The sequence below is a fragment of the Rattus norvegicus genome, chromosome 4 (assembly GCF_021556685.1).
Source record: "Rattus norvegicus strain SHRSP/BbbUtx chromosome 4, alternate assembly SHRSP_T2T, whole genome shotgun sequence".
NCBI lineage: Eukaryota > Metazoa > Chordata > Mammalia > Rodentia > Muridae > Rattus > Rattus norvegicus.
In genome coordinates this window covers 81,641,660-81,664,197 of record NC_141537.1, presented here as the reverse complement: position 1 = coordinate 81,664,197, position 22,538 = coordinate 81,641,660, and the positions used below count along the sequence as shown (strand labels likewise).

Sequence of the window (22,538 nt, the reverse complement as noted above, 5' to 3'; positions counted from 1 at the left end):
GCTCCTGAGTGTGTGTGTGCTCCTGAGAGTGTGTGTGCTCCTGAGTGTGTGTGTGTGCTCCTGAGTGTGTGTGTGCTCCTGAGTGTGTGTGTGTGCTCCTTAGTGTGTGTGTGTGCTCCTGAGTGTGTGTGTGTGTGCTCCTGAGTGTGTGTATGTGCTCCTGAGTGTGTGTATGTGCTCCTGAGTGTGTGTGTGCTCCTGAGTGTGTGTGTGCTCCTGAGTGTGTGTGTATGTGTGTGCTCCTGAGTGTGTGTGTGCTCCTGAGTGTGTGTGTATGTGTGTGCTCCTGAGTGTGTGTGTGTGTGCTCCTGAGAGTGTGTGTGCTCCTGAGTGTGTGTGTGTGCTCCTGAGAGTGTGTGTGTGCTCCTGAGTGTGTGTGTGCTCCTGAGAGTGTGTGTGCTCCTGAGTGTGTGTGTGTGCTCCTGAGTGTGTGTGATCCTGAGTGTGTGTGTGTGTGTGCTCCTGAGTGTGTGTGTGCTCCTGAGTGTGTGTGTGTGTGCTCCTGAGTGTGTGTGTGTGCTCCTTAGTGTGTGTGTGCTCCTGAGTGTGTGTGTGTGTGCTCCTGAGTGTGTGTGTGTGTGCTCCTGAGTGTGTGTGTGCTCCTGAGTGTGTGTGTGCTCCTGAGTGTGTGTGTGTGTGCTCCTGAGTGTGTATGTGTGTGCTCCTGAGTGTGTGTGTGTGCTCCTGAGTGTGTGTGCTCCTGAGTGTGTGTTTGTGTGTGCTCCTGAGTGTGTGTGTGTGTGCTCCTGAGTGTGTGTGTGTGTGCTCCTGAGTGTGTGTGTGTGCTCCTGAGTGTGTGTGTGTGCTCCTGAGTGTGTGTGTGTGTGTGCTCCTGAGTGTGTGTGTGTGTGCTCCTGAGTGTGTGTGTGTGTGCTCCTGAGTGTGCCTGCAGAAGCCTGGGCATGTCAGAAGAGAGACTGATCCCTTGGGACCGGAGCTCCAGCTGCTGTGAGCTGCCATGTGGGTGCTGGGACCTGAACGCCCATGTCCTCCGCAAAAGCCAGCGCGTGACTGCTGAGCCGTCTCCCCAGCCCACACGCCTATTCTTACGTGCTCATAACTTTGCACACAGAATGCATCTTTGGCTTGAGCTTTTGGGTAAAACAAAAGCAAAATAAGAACATCAATGGCTTAGAAAATGATCGCAAAAAGAGGAAAACGGGGTGGGGCAGTTCAGAGTTTTATAACTCGCTTATTTTCTAAACTGGGAACTCTGGGAGGAAAAGGTTTTACAGTGGTGCTCAGACTTCCAGCATGCAGATGGCACTGAGGGATGGGCTACGTGTTACCTCATGTGCACCAGACACATCAGATGCTTGTGTTAGACACAGTCCCAGGCACATCAGACTGCCCTGGTGAGACAAGAACGCATGTATCGTCAAGGCCAGGGGCCAGCAAGTCAGTGTCTGGGGCCAGTCTGCTCTGCCTCCTGCCTTTTCCAGGAGTTCTAGGGGAACAAATATAGGCGTCCCTTTACGAACTCCCTGCTGCCCGTGCTCTACGGCGGCAGCAGGAGCAGGAGCAACAGCAGAGCTGCCTCGGGATATTTTCACGTGGCCCCATGCAGGACAGGCTGCCGACCTTGTTCAGTATGAAGGCACATGTGAATAAAGATGCTATCATAAAACCGACTACCGTGTATTCACCTACAGTGGTTAATACTGTATCTCTTTCCCCCAAAATTCAATGTTCCCTCAAAATTTAAGGTTTACCAAATAATATATTATCTTGAAATATAATATCATGGGGTAGAAGGATGGCTCAGTGGTTAGGAGCACTGGCTGCTCTTCCCGAGATCCTGAGTTCAATTCCCAGAAACCACATGGTGGCTCACACCCATCTGTAATCAGATCTGGCATGCAGGTGTACATGCAGATAGAGCACTCATAAACAAACATTTTAAAAATATAATATCACAAGGAAATACCATTGCTAAGGCATGCTCTTTAACCATTCATTTTTAAAGTAGTCACATCTTTATAAGTAAAGTTAATAAATATTGAAATATTAATATCTTAAACAAGTACAATATGAGCTTCAAAGAAGCAACTCCTCAACTCCCTGCTTCATTTGTGATACAGACTTCGCCACAATCATCCGGCTCAGTTCTCTGTATTAAGGTTTTTCGGTTCTCAGTAGCATTCTGTCACATAGAATGTTCGCCGCCTACAACCTGTTTCCTACCGGCTATACTCACGTGAATACATATCTCATAGTCGATGTAAGAATGCCAAAAGTCCTCCTTCTGAATCCTGGGGTCTCGGACCCAGACACTCACGAACTCCTGTAAGGGCATTGGGAAGAAAGAGCAGCGTCAGGACTGTGGGGAGGGCTGGCAGGAGCTGGCAGGGCAGAACTGGAAGCGCCAGCCAGCGTGCTCGCCCGCCCTCGGCAAGAAGGAAGTAGAGACCATGAATCAGGTGTCACCAGAGTCCAGAACATACGGCCACAGTGGAAACCTTTAAATAATGCAAAACTGAGCCGAGAGTGCTTAGGGACGGTGCTGGGGTATCTGAAAACCATGGAGAAGATACATTTTCATACTGGCCCTCAATACCCAATCGTGAAAAACAAGTTGCCATTGTCTCAGCTTCTCAGTGCATCAGCTAAGACCACCTCAAGTATCCATGGTCTGTCTAGCAAATTGCTTTCTGGGTCACAAATAAAGAGGCTCCCCTGAGAATGGGCCACAGTAACTTAACAGGAAGACACACACCCTCTCCCGCGATTGTTAAAATTATTTATTTATCTATTTTGTGTCTATGAGCTGAGCCACCGTAGCTGTCTTCAGAAGAGGGCATCGGATAGATCCCATTACAGATGGTCATGAGCCACCATGCGGGTGCTGGGAATTGAACTCAGGACCTCTGGAAGAGAAGCCCACGCTCTTAACCACCGAGCCATCTCTCCAGCCCTCTCCCATGATCTTTAAATACATTTTCTATACACCAAGTCATTTGTTTCCCCTTTCATGATGACTAAAAGGGAAGTTTTCTAAAGCAGAGCCACAGGACACACCTGCAACCCCAGCACCTGGAGGCAGAGGCGGGAGGGGGCCATAAATGGCAGACCAGGCTCAGCCACAGAGCCAAGGCAAAACGACAAAATAAGTCAGTAAGTAGACACACATAAAAGAAAATTGTGTTTGTTTTTAGAGATAGTAAGAATGGAAGGAAGGAGTTGGAGGGAGCACTTGTTGCTCTTCCTGAGGACCAAGGACTCTGTTCCCAGCACCCACATGGTAACTGTGGTTCCTAGGGGATTTGACCCCGTCGTCTGGGCTGCCTGGGCACAGCGTGCATGTGGTGCATGGACGTACATGCAGAAAGAACACCTACACACATAAAGAGTTTTAATTTTTTTTTTAAAGATTCAAAACAGAAGAGGAAGGCAGGCCATGGGTTTGGACAGACGTCTGTGCTGCTGTCCCAATAATAAACAAGGTTTGCCTCAGTCCATAAGACGCTTTTCAAAAGCGGAAAAGTAGTTCATGCTTCCGTCACTGCATCCAGCAAGCCGGGTCTTATAAAATGGCTCTGAGCCTGCATTAGAGACTGTCTCACTGCATGGCCTCAGGGTTCTAGGGAAGCAGACACAGGCAGATCTCTGGGAGTTCAAGGTCAGCGTGGTCTAAAGAGAGAGTTTCAGGAGAGCCAGGGCTACACAGAGAAACCCCATCCTGAAAAACGAAACAATACAAATAAATAAATAAATCTGTTTGCTTGGCCAGTAGGGAGGGGGAGGAGCAGGGAATAAGGGAGGGAAAGAGAGTAACGAAGAAGGAGTTAGGGTTCACCCTGACCACATCCAATCTCATCAAATAAATAGATTGGGAAGAGAGGCAAGACCGCGGTCTTCAGAAGACCATGACCCCATCCAAGCCTCCCAACCCTGCACTCATAAGGCACCACTCTGGCTTTTATGGGCCTTTCTTTGACCTAAAAGTTCTCTCTTCTAATTAAAAAAAAAAAAAAAAATCATAGGGGCTGGAGAGATGGCTCAGTGGTTAGAGCACTGACTGCTCCTCCAAAGGTCTGGAGTTCAATTCCCAGCAACCACATGGTGGCTCACAACCATCTGTAATGGGATGTGACGCCCTCTTCTGGTGCGTCTGAAGACAGCTACATTGCACTCTTATACAAAAAAATAAACAAACCTTTAAAAAAAGAAGAGAAAAGAGAAATAACTGTTTCACTGTCCCTCAAAGGTAGTGTTGTCCTTGGCACTGTGGCTAGACTAAGGGACGGTTCAGAGTCACTGTGTCCCGTGGAAGCCACATTCCCACAGAGGGTATTGGCAGTACCCGTTTTCCATGGAAGAGGCACACATTCTGGGATGAGTCGAACAGAGGCCAACTATTTCCAACCACTCAATGTCACACATGGTCAGAGGTGGAAAACATGCGCCTGCATTGAAATGGCAGATTCTCAACCAGCGAAGCAGAAGGGGAAGCCAGGCACGGAGGCTCATAATCCCAGCACTCAGGAGGGGGAGGCAGGACTGTCCGGAGTTCAAGGCCCATGGCCATATACTGAGTTCCAAACAAGTCAGGTGTAGGAGGTGAGACTCTGTGTAAACACAAACCCACAGCCAAAGAACTGGCGGGAAGGTCAGACACACAGGCCGACATCGCACACATCTGCGATCATCTGAACTGTAAACTCCATATCTGCCCAAACACACGGCACCTTAGCAACCCACTGTGGCAACCCCGTTTAAGAGGTTCTAAAGCCAGCGCACTCGTGCTTTCCTTACCGTAATTCTTTGCTATTGCCCAGATCTGACATTCCAACTTTGGACAGAATTTCCAGTCACAAAACCCTAGTTTGCACTCCCCCTAAAGTGATTGATTCACCAAGCCTCACTTTCTGCCTCCAGAAAATGGGAAGTCTCCCCATATTTCAGCTGTTAAGCAGATCCAATAGCAAAACACTAAGAAAACATCTGGACATGTTCCTTTAGAGCTAAACAAACATACACCAAGGGAGAAGTTCAGCAACTCAGAGCGCTGGCATTAAGAAAAAAGAAAAGCCAGCCAGGCGTGGTGGCGCTCACCGTTAATCCCAGCACATGGGAGGCAGAGGCAGGAGGGTCTCTGAATTCAAGGTCAGCCTGGTCTATGAGCAAGCGAGTACTAGTACTATATAGAGAAGCCCTGACTCAGAAAAAAAGAAGAGGAGGAAAGAGGGGGGAAGAGGAGGGAGAGAGGGGAAGGGAGGCGAAAAGAAAGAAGAAAATATAATCCAGGCCTTGTTAATGAAGGAGGGGAAACTGTAAAATCCATTTTCAATATAAGGAAAAAAGTTCTGTAAGTGGTGACCATTACTGGGGAAAGCAGGCTCCATTAACAGCTGCCTGAGGTTGGGCATAGGGCAAAAGGGCATAAGTGTCATTCATGCCCTTGAACACTGGTCTTCCAGCCCAGGTTAATAAAGCCAGGCCGTTTTCTTTTTCTTCCTTCTGCTTCCTACCCCAACCTTTTTCTTGCTTTTTGTTCCCTAATCCAATCGTTGTCCAAAGACAGATTTCTCCTGGTGTGATTTATTTGACTGTCTAGGAGAGCCTCTTGCTTCCTGGCTCTCAGGGCTGGACTGCACTAAGCTGTGGGTCTCCTCACCTGGATCCTACCATAAGTAACTTCGGCTGTCTTTCCAGACAAGAATGCCTGATTCCTTCCGTGCACCTACCGACATCAGTCAACCAATCAGCGGGTGCCTGCACCAATGAACAGATTGCCTTCATGGGGGAAACTAAACTTGAGCTGAAATAAAAACTCTTCCACCTGGCCTCTTGGATACCACTTATCATTGAATTAAGTTATTTCCCAGATGGCCACGAGTTTATCTTAATTTACCCATCCCACCCTCCAAGGGTGTGCCAATTAACTGTAGAAGGCGACAGTGCGATGCCTAAGATCTACGAGGACAAGCTGTCTTCAAACACCCCAAAGAACTCCAGAAACACCTATTTACATAGAAATAATTGAAACCCATTCCGATACCCTCCGTAACTTTGTCCCCTAAGACTTGTGCAGGGCAACAATCCGTTAGCCTAGTTGGAGTTAAAATATGTACTTGGATGCAATAAAAGTGCATTTATTTTAAAATATTCCGTAATTTGGATGGACTTCTCCTCCCCCACCCTGCAATTAGTAGAAATTAGTGAACTTTCGACACACTTCCAGCTACGAACAGCATGCCCAGACAGCCGAGGTTCACCTATAATCTCTTTAATTAGACACATCCCTCACGACCTGCCTACCATCCTTCACGGGGATGCTGACAGGCTGTCCGCCACAGAGGACAGCCCCATGTCCCATACCTGGAATCATATGGATTTCCTATGGAAATGGCTTCCAGAGGCGCTGTTAGTCAATTTAATAACCTTATTAAACACTTTAATGACTTCTTGGGCCTAATGACTACATCTGCTATGAAAGGAAATGCCAGGAGGAGAGGAGGAGAAGAATTAAAAATTTAAAGTAACTGATCCTTCCTGCCCAGGCCGTGTGGTCTGTAAGAACCCCAATCCCCGTGAACTCTCTGAATTCCACGGCCCTGTTTCTCCCTGACCCCTGACCCAGCTCCGCCCTTATCTGTCTGCCTAGCCTCTTCCTCCCTAACAGCTGGGCAACACCGCCTCAGTTCTACAGATAAGAGAATCTAGCCCAAAAGTCAGATGACCAGCAAGACCGACTGAGTTTAGAACTTGGATCTGCCTCTTGCCCAAAGCCTGGACTCTGGCGGTTCCTTTAGCAGCAATAGGATGTCACCGTGTTCCCACCCGGTGGATTATCTGCTATTATAGGTAAACGCTGGCTCTACTGCAGTGCCACTCCCACCCAGGATGGCAGTTTGGTCACTGTGTCTCCTGTGGGCTCCTTTGGGCTCCTTCTGGCCTGTGGCACTCTCACAGGCTTCCCTTGGTTTTAGTGACCTTGACAATTCTGAGAACTTGCTGGGTCTTTTGTAGGTGTTCTTCAGTGAGGGTTTATCTAGTGTTTGGCCCAGGCCTAGATTGGGGTTCTCCATATTTGGAAGGAAGAAAAGAGATGAAGCCCCGTCTTTCAGCGCTCCAAAGGCACCTGCTGTCACTGGGAGTCGCCTGTTTCCTGCCTGCTGATAAATGTGACAATAAACATATGCTAATTTCTTCCAGTCACTTCTAATTTACCTGTAGCTGGCAGAGTGGTAGTTCCAATATTTAAACTGTATTGGGATGCTAACATGAAAGAGAGGGATATTAAACTATAAATCTTAGGTGGTCTCCATTTTCTAAAAATGCACACACGTTAAGTACGAGAAAGGGCTGGAAGGGACGGTCCAAGCGTCTATCTTTCCCTTAGAGCGTATACTCTGTCGTGAACAAATCTTTTCAAGTCTGGGAGATGGAAAGAGACTCAGAATGACAGCGACACTCCCTTGTGACGGTCACACACATGGGCTCAGAACGCTGGAAGCTCCCAGGAACCTGCGGGGTGGGGAACGACTGGCTTTGCAGGTTGTCTTGCTTTTCTTACTGAAACGATGCTTTTACTTTTAATTTTTATTCACTTACGTTTATGCTTATGGGTGTTTTGCCAGAGTGTACGTCTGTGTACCGCATGCGTGCTTGGTTTGGAAAAACGTGCAGAAGAGGGCACTAGATCTCCTAGGACTGGAGTTACAGACCGTTGCGAGCTGCCTCGTGGGTGCTGGGATTCAAAGCTGGGTCCTCAGAGAGAACAGCAAGTGCTCTGAAAGGCTGAGCCATCTCTCCAGCCATAGAAAGGGTGAGGTTTTTCAGTAGGAAAACTCAGTAACTGGGTGGAACACCAGAGGTCGAGACGAAGAAGAAAAGGGCATAGGCATGAAAGGAAGAGGAAAAGGCAGAATTTAAGTTTAGAAGAGTGTTTAAAGGGTCACAAGACACAAGACACTAGTTTCTATTTTTTTAACGATATTCCTTCATTCAAACCCTAGGCAGTTGCCAGTCGGGACCCAATGTCAGAAGCTGCACCCCTGTGTTTTCAGGCTGCAGGGTGCGGCTCAGTGATAGAATACATGCTACAAGTTTGCTAGTCTGGGCATCACAAATGCACAAGCAAAAAAAACCAAAACTGGGTATCATGGTGTACACCTGTGATCCCAGCACTGGAGAGGCCCAGGTAAGAGGATCGCTGCGCATTTGAGGCCTTGCCAGGCTAAATAATGAGTGGCAGGACCAGCCTGGACTACATAGTGAATCTTTGCCTCAAATCTCTAAACAAAGAAAAACTTTCTTTTTCTTCTTTTTTTTTTTCTTCTTTTTTTCCTTTTTTCTTTTTTTTGGAGCTGGGGACCGAACCCAGGGCCTTGCGCTTGCTAGGCAAGCGCTCTACCACTGAGCTAAATCCCCAACCCCGCCACGGCCCTTTCTTAAAGGGAGTCCAAATGTTTCCATTTTAACTACCTGTATCTGACACCTATTAACAGTGTTCATCCATTCAGTGAGGTTCTTCATCTTGAATGGCAACAGCACCTCTATAGCACTCCTTCGCATTAGTGATGGGGTCCTGGTGGTGCACGGAACTGTCCTGGGACACTTGGGCTTGTGACACTCTGGGTATTCCTTGCCAAACTCGCCCAAGCTGGGTGTAGTGACACAAACCTTTAATCCCAGCACTAAGGAGGTAGGAGCGAGTGCTTCTCTACAAACCTGAACTCATACTCCAGGCTAACTTGGTCTACAGAGTAAGTTCCAGATCAACAAGGGCTACATAGTGAGACCCAGTCTCGAAACACCAAAAGAATAAAAACAAAGAATTCATTCAAGTGTCAATAGCTGGCGACTGCCTAAGAGTTGCTGTTATTCCCCAACACGAAATGAATGTGCTTTGAAGAAGAAAATTCCCTACGGTTAAGTTCTAAGTCTCTAAAGCGGTGGTTTTCAATTTTCCTAGTGCTGAGACCCTTTTATACAGTTCCCACGCTGTGGCCTCCCTCGGCTATAAAATTAGTGTTGTTGCTAGTTCATAACTGCAATTCTGCTACTGTTAGGAATCACAATGCAAATGTCTGATATGCAGGATATCTGATCTGCAACCCCTACAAAAGGGTTGGTCTACCTCTAAAGAGGTCATGACCCACAGGTTACTGCTCTAAAAGCAGAATGCAGCTATAGCTATCGTGATGCAGGAAACAGGGAAACACACAGGTGAATACATGTACACACACGTGAATACATGTACACAGATATAGAGTCCCATCCCTAGGAGGGATGTTCCAGTTATAACAGCTGAGAAAGAAATGGGACGACTTCATGGGGGAGCAGCAGCACAAGAGGATTAAGAACAGCATGTGAAGGGGGCTGGGGATTTAGCTCAGTGGTAGAGCGCTTACCTAGGAAGTGCAAGGCCCTGGGTTCGGTCCCCAGCTCCGAAAAAAAAAAAAAACAAAAAACAAAAAAAAACAGCATGTGAGTCTCCAGGCAGAAACAGTCTGTGTCCTGTAAGGAAGAGCTGCCCCTTCACCCCTTCGGAAAACAAGCTTGCTGGGGCAGGGGACAAAGGTCCGGTGCTGCACAGAGATACTGCTGCCCCCCAGGCATTAGACTATAAAAAGGGCAAAAATGCCGGAGCCCACAAAAGCCTGAAACTGTCCCCTGTCACACCCACCTGCCTTTCCATTTGGATCCAGGTTCTGTCTCATTAAACACAAGGGTTGATTCAGTTGGGTCCGTCTAATTATTCTTATTAAAATATGTAACCATAATATTTTAATTGTAAATTAAAGTTGCACGCATGAATGAGTCTGAATTCATTTTAATTTTACAATGGCCCAATGCCAAGGCCTTTTTATGGGGACAATCCATCAGCTGAGATACTGCTCTCCTGGGGATTCGAACCAATGTGCAAATGGAACGTGTTTAACTAACAAGGGAGACTCTCACTCCCTTCTCTCCTCTTGCTAGATTTATTATGGTAATAAAGCTGCTTCGACAAGAGAGACCACGTCTCCCAAATCCTTTTTTAAAAATTACCAAACCTCGAGGCTGGCACCACCAGCTATGACTGGCATGTTACCCCTGGCCATCTGCATCCCGAGCAAGGATGGCGAGGTCTCAGTCCACATGCCAATCCCATGATTAATTAGGAATGGCTGCTGCCTATGGATATCACTGGAACGCGCTTATACAAATACTGGATTAACTTCTAGGACAGCCAGTGACACTGCCTGTGGCCCTGACATGTGCAATTAGGGGCATCTCGACTTCTATTACACTGCACGACTACGCTCTAAGACCCGGATAACTCTAGCTGGCCTTGAACACAGGGTATTCTTGGAGTAAATCTAGGAGATGAAGATACCTCTCGTGTATGTGTGTAACCCTGGCTGTCCTGGAACTCACTTCGTAGACCAGGCTGGTCTGGAACTCAGATCCGTCTGCCTCTGCCTCCCTAGTGCTAGGATTAAAGGTGTGCACCACCACTGCACAGCAAAAATACCTTTCTAAAATGAGGCTGTTGGAAGTCTCGTTTTGATCCCCAACTGAGACCGGAAGGAACAGGAGGTATCAGCCTCCTTCAACAATGCATGGAAGCAAAGGAGGGGCTGAAGCTGGACAAGAGGCACTACCAGAAACAGCCCAGGGCCAAGACTGCACAGAGCTCCACAGGTTCCAAAATAAGCCTGGGACAGAGCAAGAAGTGCTCCCAAGCTGGGGAGAAGGAAGACTGGAGAAAGACTTTGGACCTGCAGGTACCTAGAAGCCAAGTTCTGGCTCTGTTCAAAAGGATACAGCTTAGCATTGCTGGTCCACATGGAGAATGGACAAACAGCTGGTAAGCAGCCAGATGTTATCCTACAGCCCACCAGGATCTCACCTCTCTCTATTTATTTCTTCCTGATGGAAGCTAAGCTAAATCTTTGACCACTGTACATCTATTCTCAGTATGTTTTTTTCCTTTCCCATTGAAGAAATCGCCATGTTTAAATCCATTAAGGCTATAAGATTGTTACAAAATCATTTAAATCAGAGATGACATTTTCAAGATCACTGATATGTTTATCTCTATATAGTTGGTGCGTTGGTAATACTGATTATCAGTTTGACAGGATCTGGAATCACCCGAACAATACAGGGTATTCTTGGAGCAATAAAGAAATGAAAATCCCTCCAGGTATGCCTATGACTTGGTCAACTGAAGTGGGAAGGCTCACCCTAATCATGGGTGTCACCATTCCCTAGGCTTGAGTCCTGGACTTCATAAAAGGAACAAAGTTGAACATGAGAACTCACAGCACTCTGCTTCCTGACTGTGGACACAACATGATGAGCTGTCTCCACCTCCTGCCACCATGGCTCCCCTACCATAAGAGACTGCATCATGACTTGTGAACCAGAATAATCCATGGCTCCTGAAAATCACTTTGTCAGGGTTCTTTATCACAGCAGCTAGAAAAGCAGCTAAAACAGTTGTTGACAGCGCGTGGGAAGATAACTCAGTCTATAAAGTAGTTGCCACACAAGCATAAGGTCCTGAGTTTGATCCTCAGAATCCAACCATATAAAAAGCAGGTCATGGTAGCATGCATCTGTAATCCCAGGCTGAAGAGGTGAAGACAGGAGGACTGCCAAGGTTTGATGGCCAGCCAAATCTAACCTAACTGATAGGCCCCAGATCCCAGTGAGCGACTGATTCTTAACACATAAGTTGGACAGCCATCTGAGGAATAACACCCAAGGTGGACCTTTGGCCTCCACACACATGCACCATGCACACATACACATTTAGAAAGAAGCTAGACATGGTGGTTCACACCTAGTTGGAAGCCATCTTGAGCTGACATAGCATATCTCTAGCAGATATACAAACTTTTTCCTGGTCATTCTCCCCTAAATGATATAGCTATTACTTCAACATTTACATTGCATTTAGGATTATAAGTCTTCAAGAGATGGTTTAAAGTATATGAGAGGCTGGATATAGTATAGAGGCACCACCTGTAATCCTAGCCCTGGGAAGGTAAAAGCAGAAAGATAAGAGATTCAAGCCCCATCCTGGCTGCACAGTGAGTTCAAAGCCACCCTGATATCCTGCCTTAAAAGACTGAAGAATTATGTATATACTTGGTAGGACGAGGCAGGCTAGATGCAAACACTGCACCATTTTATACAAAGGGCTTGATCATCCTGAGACCGTGGTGGTTAGTTTCCTATAACGAATGCCTTGTGGGTAGTGAAGGACATTGAATTAGTCCTACCCCAGATGGCAGCCCAGGAAACTTCACTTTGGAAGCCTGTAAGTCCATGATGCAATCAAGAAAAGATAGTCTTGGGCTGGAGAGATGGCTCAGCAGTTAAAAGCACTGACTGCTCTTTCAAATGTCCCGAGTTCAAATCCCAGCAGCCACATGGTGGCTCACAACCATCTGTAATGGGATCCGATGCCCTCTTCTGGTGTGCTTGAAGATAGCGACAGTGTATTTAAATGTAAATAAATCTTTTAAAAAAAAAGATAGTCTTGTTGAATTGTGTGGAAAACAAACAAAATCAAAACAACAACAACAAAACAGAACTCTAAAAGACAACGAACAGGTCAGACGACACTTTCCTGGGTCCCTACTCCATCCTGGGAGTGTCCAGGGATAAGTCAGTGAAGCAGAAAGACAAGGAGGCAGCATGGAAGAGAGGCTCAGGCAAGGGTGGGGGCAGAACCTGGGAGATTCTGGGTCTGGCATGAGCTGGGGGCAGAGTGTGCTAGAGCTCAGTCACAGACCGAGAAAGGGGATGGCATGGGAGGTCTACAGGGGACAGGGAGTATCTGTTCTTCCTTCAGCCCTCTTCTGAGATGTCACCCATTCCTGGACTAATCTGTGATGGGTTATTTTCAGATTTTCAGCCTAGACCTTCCATAAATGAGTGGGTATTATCTTACCTCTTTCTGCTGTTCTGGGAACATCTTCGGCTCAGGACACGATCAACCTGAAAAATAAGGTATCAATACTCGTGAAATCAACTTCCACTCTCCAGTCTCCCACACCCCCAGACTCTTCAATTCACTGAGCTGAATCTTTCATTCACAACCTCCAGGTCCCTCCCTCCAGCCCTGTAAAAACAACAGATGATGTAAAAGTGTGATGTACAGTCAAGACAGACAGACCTCAGAGGGTGGAGTTGAAGTGTAGCTGCCGAAAAGACACCCCAACTGCCAGGTCCTGTGAATGTGGCTTTATTCAGAAATGCAGTTAAGAGTACACAGATAGCCATTCTAGCTTACTAAAGTGAGTCCTAAATCTAATGACAAGATTCCTTTTCAAGTTGGGGGATAGGGTGTCATATATCCGATATGGTCCTTAAACTCATCTTTTAGCTGGTTCTGGTCCTCCTACCTCTAAGTCCTGGATTTAAAAGTGTCTGCCACCATACTTAGTGACAAGTATCCTCATAAAAGAAAGATTAGGGCCAGGTGTGGTGGCTCACGCCTGGAGTCCCAGTACTCAGGAAGCTGAAACACTAGGATTGTCTTGAGTTCTAGGCTGGCCTGAACTACAGAGTGAGCCCCAGAGGGAGGAGACACGGAAGGATCCCCTCCTAAACTTCTAGAGGGAGCAGCATCCTGCTAAGACCTCAGCTTTGAACTTCCAGCTTCCGGAATTGTCTGAGAATGCACTTGTCTGGTTTGGAAGACCTCATGTGTAGTAAAGCAGGATGCACTTACAGACGGGGTCTATGTGGGGTGAACTAGAACGATGACCTGGGGTACAACTGGGAATGTGGGGACTCGTACGTTTGTCCAAACCTCATTCAACAGTAAGAGACCATGTGCTGACCCAGGCATTAGCGGGATGCAAAGCAGACTCAGCTCTGAGATTACTATACAATTACAACATGGGAATGATACGGGCAGGGAACTGTGTGACAACACTGGAAGGACACACACCATAGATGAACCAAGAGGCCAAGATGTCATGGGGAAAAGGGACCATCACAAAAACATAGATATTCAGGAAACGCCTACCGTTGTCATAGACAGAAGCAAAATAGTAGGAATTTTTTTGGGGCGGGAGGGATGCAACTTAGAGGTAGTGTTCAATGGCGGTTTCAGTTCACAAGTTAAAGAACTCTAGAGACTGACTATACATTGTCTATAAGCAATTGAATCTCAACAAATGATCTGTATATTTATAAGTGGTTATTATAGCAAATCATATATGTATATATATAAATCTCATAATACTTATGTAATTTACACACATACACACACACTCTACTGTCCTAGTGCCCTGTTCTACAGCATCTCTCCAACAGAGCGGAACTGTGAGGCTTTCTGTATTTCCTGTGAGGGAGACCCGACATGTTCACTGTATGTAGCTGAGGAATTACAGTTGCCCACCACAGTCTTGAAACGAAGGAAAGACCACGAATGCCATTTCTTTTTTTTTTTTTTTTTTGGTTCTTTTTTTTTTCGGAGCTGGGGACCGAACCCAGGGCCTTGCGCTTCCTAGGTAAGCGCTCTACCACTGAACTAAATCCCCAGCCCCCGAATGCCATTTCAAGTCAAGCCCATCTGTTTCCCTACTCCAGTCCTGATGCTGGCTCCATGACAGCATAGCAGAGATAAATGGGCCAGAGGTGAGGTTTCACCCCAGCCCCAGCTCTATCTACCCGCAAGGGAAGAATGGGTGGGTTCATCCCTAACCTCAGAGTGGAAAGGGCCTTTCTAAGACCCAGGGAGAAACTGGTGGGTTTCATTGTCCAGGAAACAAGTTTTCCCCCTTTTATTGGCTGATTTAGAAATATGGGTGACAGCTTAGTCGGGAAAGTGCTTGCTGAAGAAGCATGAAGGCCTCACTTTGGTCCCTAGCACCCATATAAAGAGCCAGGTATGGTGACATGCATTCGCTGGACTCTGGAGAGGCAGAAACAGGCAGGTCCCTGACGGGGAGGAAAGGGGAGCATGGCGTGGAGGGGAGCACAGGGGCTCGGGAGGAAGAAGAGTATAAATGAAAATCGTCCAACAAACCCTTGTCTGTATCTCCCCTATGGGTATGGGGTCAGGTCCCAAGAGCGGATGCCCACGCCTGGGAACAGAGGGCTACTAACAGACCTTTCCAGTATTCTCCGCTCTGTCTTACCATGTCGCCTTGACACTGCCTCCTCCAGTGTACACCATCCTAGCCCTCAACATCGCCTCCTTAATACTGAGGAGACTCCCCTGGAGACAACTGTACCTACGGGAGGGACCAGTCAAATGTCTCATTTCTCATTATAACTCTGCGTGCAGAAAGGTCACTGTTACAGTCTGACTCCTGATTAGCTGTGGAAGGCCCACGTGTTCAAGGCCCAGCTCCACATCTATGTGTTATCTACAAGTGGCAGATCTTCAGGAGACTGAGATTCGATTAAGGAAACAATCCCTGAGGCACTTCCCCGACGTCCCTGGGACCCCGGCCTTCCCTCTTCCTGCACATTTGGCCATGATTTGTCCCCCCACGCCCTAGGAGCAACAAGATGGCCAACCCAGACCTACACCTCTGAAAACACGGACCAAAACCAACTCCACCTGCCAGTAAGGTTGTCAGCGACAACGGAAAACTGAGCAGCACAGGACTTTATTTTTTTATGTTTTTAAGAATTATTTATTTTAAGTACACTGTCGCTGTCTTCAGACACACCAGAAGAGGGCATTGGATCCCATTACAGATGGCTGTGAGCCACCATGTGGTTGCTGGGATTTGAACTCAGAGGACCTCTGGGAGAGCAGTCAGTGCTCTTAACCACTGAGCCATCTCTCCAGCCCCCAGCTACTTTGGGTTGTTTTTTTTTTTTTTTAAAGGTTACATGCATAATCTTAGTATCCTGGGTCAGTCTCAAAAGTATTTAAGAAAGAGAAAAAAAGAGCTGAACTGAGTGGTGGTGCACAAGTTTAATCCTGCACTTAGGAGGCAGAGGGAGCTGGAGTTCAAGACCAGCCTGGTCTACAAAGCGAGTTCCAGGACAGCCAGGGCTATACAGAGAACCTCTGTCTCAAGAAACAAAAAGGAAAAAAGAATAAGAAAAAAGGAAAGGGGGGGGGCAGATGGAGGGAGGAAGGAAGGAAGGAAGGAAGGAAGGAAGGAAGGAAGGAAGGAAGGAAGGAAGGAAAAGTGGTTGTTTCCAAGGCATCTGAGAGCTATGCTGGTTTACAGTCCTCAGAAACTTTCCACCTCTAGATGAAAACTCCTTCAGAAGCACTTCCTCCAGAAAGCACGCAGGAAGGAAAGCTGTGTGTGTCTACCCTGTACCTGACCAGTGCACTGCCCAGGTCATGCTGCAGTTAACATTGTGGCCACTGTGGCAAGGATGGACTCCAACACTGAGGCCTCCTAAGCACCACACACAGGCAACAGGTCCTAGGAGCAGTTAGTGTATGACAACCTACAAAAATACAAAATCAATACAAAGACTGAGAAACCAGCAGTTAATAGAAGTACATGAGAATTTAAATCTGTGGTTTGTCTCAAAAAAAAAAAAAAAAAAAAGACAAAGGACCAGGAAAGATAGCTCAGCCGTTAGGAACACCTGCTGCTCTGGCAAAGGACACAGGTTCGGTTCCCAGCACCGGGGTCTGGTAGCTCACAACCACCTGTAAACTCCAATTCCATTAAATGCCCTCTTCCAGCCCCTGTAGACACTGATGCACACAGACACATGCGCACACACACACACACACACACGCGCGCGGATAAAAATAAATTTACAAAAACTGTAAATAAGTAAGTCAAATAATAAAAATCATTTATAACGTGACGGATGATGGTCAGATCAATTCATGAAATGCTTCTGCAAGTCTATACCAACAAATATTTCTGTAAAAGAAAGGTGTAAGCAAGGGTTTCAACAATCAATGCATAAAACTAAAGCCAAAAAGGTACTTAAATGAAATTTACGCAAAGCCCTGGATTTGGCCTGAGCTCTCACACCAGGCTCACCAGACTGATCAAACCAGAACACAGGCCCCTATCCCACGACAAGCAATCGGTGAAGTTGGAAATTGAAACCAGTGAGTCACGAGGCTCTTTACCCAAGGCAGTAGGATGAGCAAAGCCATCAGTTCCATTTCAACAAGGAAGCAATCAATCCACTTCTCCTTCCTTCTCCCTATCTCTTGCAGCAAGTTTCTTCCTTCAGCGTTTGCCAACTCATCATGTCAGCTCATCGGAGTCCACATCTGGTCATACTTGAGCGTGTGGTACAAAGAATTGAACTCAGGATCCTACACATGCTAGGCATGTGCTCCACTGAGCTATGCCCACCCTTCGAGTGTTTAAATAATATACCCCTTGGTTGATGATGATGATGGTGGTGATGATGGTGATGATGGTGATTGTCGGGGTGATCTTTCTGTGCACTGTAGAAAGATTATCTTTTATTTTATTCAAATGCTGGTTTCAGTGCCAGCAGAGAGCCAAGGGCAGACCAGACTTTGGTATTGTTATTCATATGTCTGTGTCATATTTTATAAACACTCCTTCTCTTACCTGCAGATCGGTTTTAATAAAAAGCTGAGGACCCAGAGCAAAGGAGGAGAAAATAGGAGGGACTTCCAGCCAGACTTAGGTACTCTGGGAAAGAATTTGCCAGCCCGACACAGAGGAAAAAGCAGCCACCAGGACTAGTGACTGGAGGCTAGGAGGTAACTAGCCACTTGCAAACATAAGTTATAAAAGCTAGTTGGGAACAAGAGTGACCTAAGGCCTAGAGCTACTACAGATATGTCTCTGCGTTATTATTCATTGCTAGGACAGGCATAGAAAAACCATATGGCTATAAATTATAATGATAATAAAAATAATATTTTTGAAAATAGAATTCCCACACAGAGCAATTCTACTTCTGAGTATATATTTTATTTTGTATCATTTTGTTTTATGCATATGAGTGTTTTACCTGCACGTATGTCTATATACTGCACGCCTGCCTACTGCCCACAGAGGTCAGAAGAAGGTGTCAGATCCCATGGAATTGGAGTTACAGATGTCTGTGATCCACATCGTGGGTGCTGGGAATCAAACCCAGGTCTATTTATTGAAGAGCAGCCAGCAGTTCTTAACCACTGACCCATCCCTCCAGGCCCCCAGTACGTATTTTTTTAAGAAGCAGAAAGTAAGATCTCAAGGAGATATTCATTCATGTCTTAGTTAGGGTTTACTGCTGTGAACAGACATCATGACCAAGGCAACTCTTAGAAGGACGACATTTGATTGGGGCTGGCTTACAGGTTCAGAGGGTCAGTCCATTATCATCAAGGCAGGAACATGGCAGCATCCAGGCAGGCATAGTGTAGGAGGAGCTGAGAGTTCTACATATTGTTCCAAAGGCAGCTAGGAGAGGACTGGCTTCCAGGCAGCTAAGATTAGGGTCTTAAAGCCCATGCCCACAGTGACACCCTTCCTTCAAAAAGGCCACACCCACTCCAACAAGGCGACGCCTCCAAATAGTGCCACTCCCTGGGCCGAGCATAAACAAACCATCACAGTACAAATGTTCATAGCAGAAGCCTTCACAAGGCTAAGATGGAGAAGCGATTCAAGTGTTCACACACGGACAAGTTGATAAGCAAGATGTGAAATATGCATACAATATTGTTCAGCCTTAAACAGAAGTGATCTGCACAAGCTACACAGATAACTTTACAGATATTAGGATAATTGAAAACCTTGGTCACAAAAGACCAAGCCTTCACCTTCATGATTCCACTGATATGAGATGGTGTGTGTGTGTGTGTGTGTGTGTGTGTGTGTGTGTGTATGAGAGAGAGAGAGTGTGTTGTAAGTACATATGTACCTGTGTATGAAAGTAGAGGCCAGAGGTTAATATCAAGTGTCTTCTTCAATCCCTCTGTCATCTTTATAGAGACAAACTCCTTGACTGAACCTTGTGCTCCCCAATTAGCTAGCCAGGAAGCTCCAAGGAGCCTCTTTGCTCTTGCATTGGAGACACAAAATGTCAACACGTATTACACAGGTGGTGGATATCCAAACTTAGCTCCCTCATGTTTACAAGCTGAGCTACTGCCAACCCCCCTCCCGTGAGACTTTTAACCTAATCAGATTCATACAGGAAGAAGGCAGGGGCTAGGGAGCAAGAGGAAATGGTACACGCTTGTTTGTTTGTTTGTTTGTTTGTTTGTTTGTTTGTTTTTAAAGATGTATTTATTTATTATGTACACTGTAGCTGTCTTCAGACACACCAGAAGAGGGCATCAGATCTCATTATAGATGATTGTGAGCCACCATGTGGTTGCTGGGATTTGAACTCAGGGCCTCTGGAAGAGTCTGAGCTCTTAACCACTGAGCCACCTCTAGTTTCAGTTCTGCCAGAGAGGAAAAAGGGTGGAAGGGGGTGGCGCACACCACGAGTACATGACACACAACTGAGCTGTGTGTGCATCAGATGGGTAAGACGGTTAAGTTGCATGTCCACAGTTAAGAGTTAGCAATTTTTAAAAATTCTTTTTTTTTTTTTTTGGTTCTTTTTTTCGGAGCTGGGGACCGAACCCAGGGCCTTGCGCTTCCTAGGTAAGCGCTCTACCACTGAGCTAAATCCCCAGCCCCTAAAAATTCTAAAGTAGATTTAAATGCTTAAACCTTCCATTAATAGAAGCCCGAAGACACCGGATAACATAGCTGTCCCTTTAAAATTAAAGATTTGGGGCTAGAGAGACAGACAGGTCAGTGGTTAAGAGCACTGGCTGCTCTTCCAGGGTGATCCAAATTTGATTCCCAGCACCCACATGGTGGCCCACAACCTTCTGTGACACCAGTTCCATGAGATCTGACACCTTCTTCTGGTCACCTGAGGCACCAGGCACACGCACGGCCCAAAGGCATACATGCAGGCAAAACTCCACACATGTAAAAATAAGTTTTAGAGAATAAAAGTAAAGCTTTGGTGACACATCCGCTATTGACAAGAATCATTAGAAATGAAAATTAGATATTATCAATAGGAATATGAGCTATGTCAACACCATGAAAAAGAATGAGGCCCAAGCTGGTTGTGGTTATCCCAGAACTTAGGCAAGAGGATCACGAACTCAAGGACCGTCTGAGCTACAGAATGAGACCATGTCTCAAAAAATTCTAAAAGAGGCAATTCAAGCTTACATTTCACAAGTGTCTGTAAATTGTATATATTCTTTAACTCACTAAAATGACCTCAGAGAACAACCTAAACAGCTCAGTGCATTTGTACAGAGTCCATGCATGTCAACAGACCTGCCCACTGTGGTGTGCCTTAAACGACACATCCTAGCACTGGGCAAGCGGAGGCAGGCAAGCTCCAGGCCAGCCTGCGTTACAGTGTGAGACCCTGTCTCAAAAAAAAAAAAAAACAAAACAAAACAAAACAAAACAAAAAAAACCCAACAACAAAAAACAACCAATACCTAGAAATGATGATGTGTGCCTTAAGCAGGTAGATTTCTGAGTTTGAGGCCAACCTGGTCTACATAGCACATTCCAGACTAACTGGGGATGCCCAGTGAGATGCTTACTCAAAAAAAGGAAGAGAAAGAGAGAGAGAGAGAGAGAGAGAGAGAGAGAGAGAGAGAGAGAGAGAGAGAGAGAGAGAGAAATGGGGCTGGAAAAACAGCTCAGTGACGATGGGTTCCCAAGACCCACATGGTGACTCACAGTCATCTCTAACTCCAGTTCCAGGGGATCCAGTGCCCTCTTCTGACCTGGGTGCCAGGTATGTACAAACATGCATGCAGGCAAAGCACTCATATACATAAAATAAAATAAATCTTTTAAAATTAATAAAAGAAATAGAGGGACAAGAAAGGTGACTTAACAGATAAAGGTGCTCACTGCCAAGCATGACAACCTAAATTCAACCCCTGGACCCAAACAGTGGAACCAACTCCTTCAAGTAGTCAGATAACCAACAAATTCGATGTTATGGAGCACACAGACATTCAATCACACACTCACACACACTCACACACTCACACACACAGTCACACACACTCACACACACACTCACACACACAGTCACACACACAGTCACACACACTCACACACACTCACACACACTCACACACACTCACACACTCACACACACTCACACACTCACACTCACACACACACTCTCTCTCTTTCTCTCTCTCTCTCTCTCTCTCTCTCTCTCTCTCTCTCTCTCTCTCTCTCTCTCCCCCTCCCCCCACCCAAACACACACACAGGAACTAAGTTAGCTTCACTTTTCGGTGCTCTGCTTCCTCATAAGATCCTCAGCTACTTTTCTCATTTAAAGTTTTAAATTACTGCTGGCTTCTTATGCTCATATTCTCAAGGATACTAGATATTTCACCCTTTTCTGAGGAGCAGTTTTCTTACCTGCTGTCTCTGCCCTCTGCACTGCACTGGGCAGGACAAGCATTTTCCCGCACATCTCCAGGGCTCCCAGGGCTCTCAAAGGACAGAGCTACGTGACCTTAACCCCACTTTTGTGACCCTCCCTCAGCATGAGTTGCAACACCAAGGATGTGTGTTGGAGTCCAGAGAAGCCAACCCACAAGCCCGGTGCCTCGGGTACCGCCCCGTGGTTAGATAATGATAGCTCTCCCTGCATTTGAACCAGGAACTGGAGCACTGCTTGAAAGCACTCGGGGAAATAGGCTGGAAAGTGCTCACAGGAAATGGGAGAGATAAGGAGGACCCAGAGAAACAGCTCAGAGGTTAACAGTAAAGAGATGTGGAGAAAAGGTATGGAGCCGAACAAAGCAGGTTCCAGACCTGTGTGTGCTGCTGGGTCTCATGACCTGCATGGGCTGAGCTAGCATGCCACAATTCTGTCTGAGTCACTGCTCCGTGAACATGGTGAACAGACACCATGACCAAGGCAATTTATAAAGAAACACTAGCAGGACGTGGTGCCACGGGCCTTTAATCTCAGGCAGATCTCTGAGTCTGGGGCCAGCCTGGTCTACATAGTGAGCTCCAGGACAGCCAAGGCTACATAGAGAAACCCTGAAGAAAGAAAAAGGAAGGAAGGAAGGAAGGAAGGAAGGAAGGAAGGAAGGAAGGAAGGAAGGAAGGAAGGAAGGAAGGCAGGCAGGGAGGGAGGGAGGAGAGGGGGACAGGGGGAGGGGGAGGGAGAGGGAGAGGAAGAGATAACGCTAGCAAACACTACCTGGGAGCCTGCTTACGATTTGAGAATTAGTCCTTGGTCATCAAGGCAGAAGGTAAGGCAACAGTTGTGGTGTATGACCACATGTAGTGGTGTGGGTTTTTGAAACCTCAAAGTTCATCCCCAGTGACACAGCTCCCCCAACAAGGTCACACCTCCTACTCTTTCCTTAACAGCCCACTTGACTTGGAACCCCAAACATTCGAATATATGAGCCTATGAGCCATTTCTATTCAAACTACCAGAGACTGTTTGTATGGGAAAATCAACAAAGCACTGACGTCCAAATCTCTACAACGTGTGTAAGAAATTAAACATGGTGCCAAACGTGACCAAATTTAGGATGTAAAATTAGCAGACAAGAAAAAATAAAATGAACTTCACAACTATCTTGGCAACATTC

At 46.4% G+C, this 22,538-nt stretch overlaps 1 protein-coding gene across 6 annotated transcripts in view; it reads right to left on the bottom strand.

Annotated features, from left to right (window-relative positions):
* Positions 1 to 22,538, bottom strand: part of Snx10 (sorting nexin 10) — a 66,975-nt gene that overhangs the window by 17,691 nt on the left and 26,746 nt on the right. For 5 of the 6 annotated variants that reach the window (XM_087656586.1, NM_001013085.1, XM_087656589.1 and 2 more), the window contains 2 exon segments: positions 12,899 to 12,945; positions 2,198 to 2,284 (listed from right to left, as the gene is read on the bottom strand). In XM_087656586.1, the coding sequence (XP_087512712.1) occupies positions 2,198 to 2,284; positions 12,899 to 12,922 (111 nt within the window). In that variant the 5' untranslated portion in view covers positions 12,923 to 12,945. 6 annotated transcript variants of the gene reach the window in all.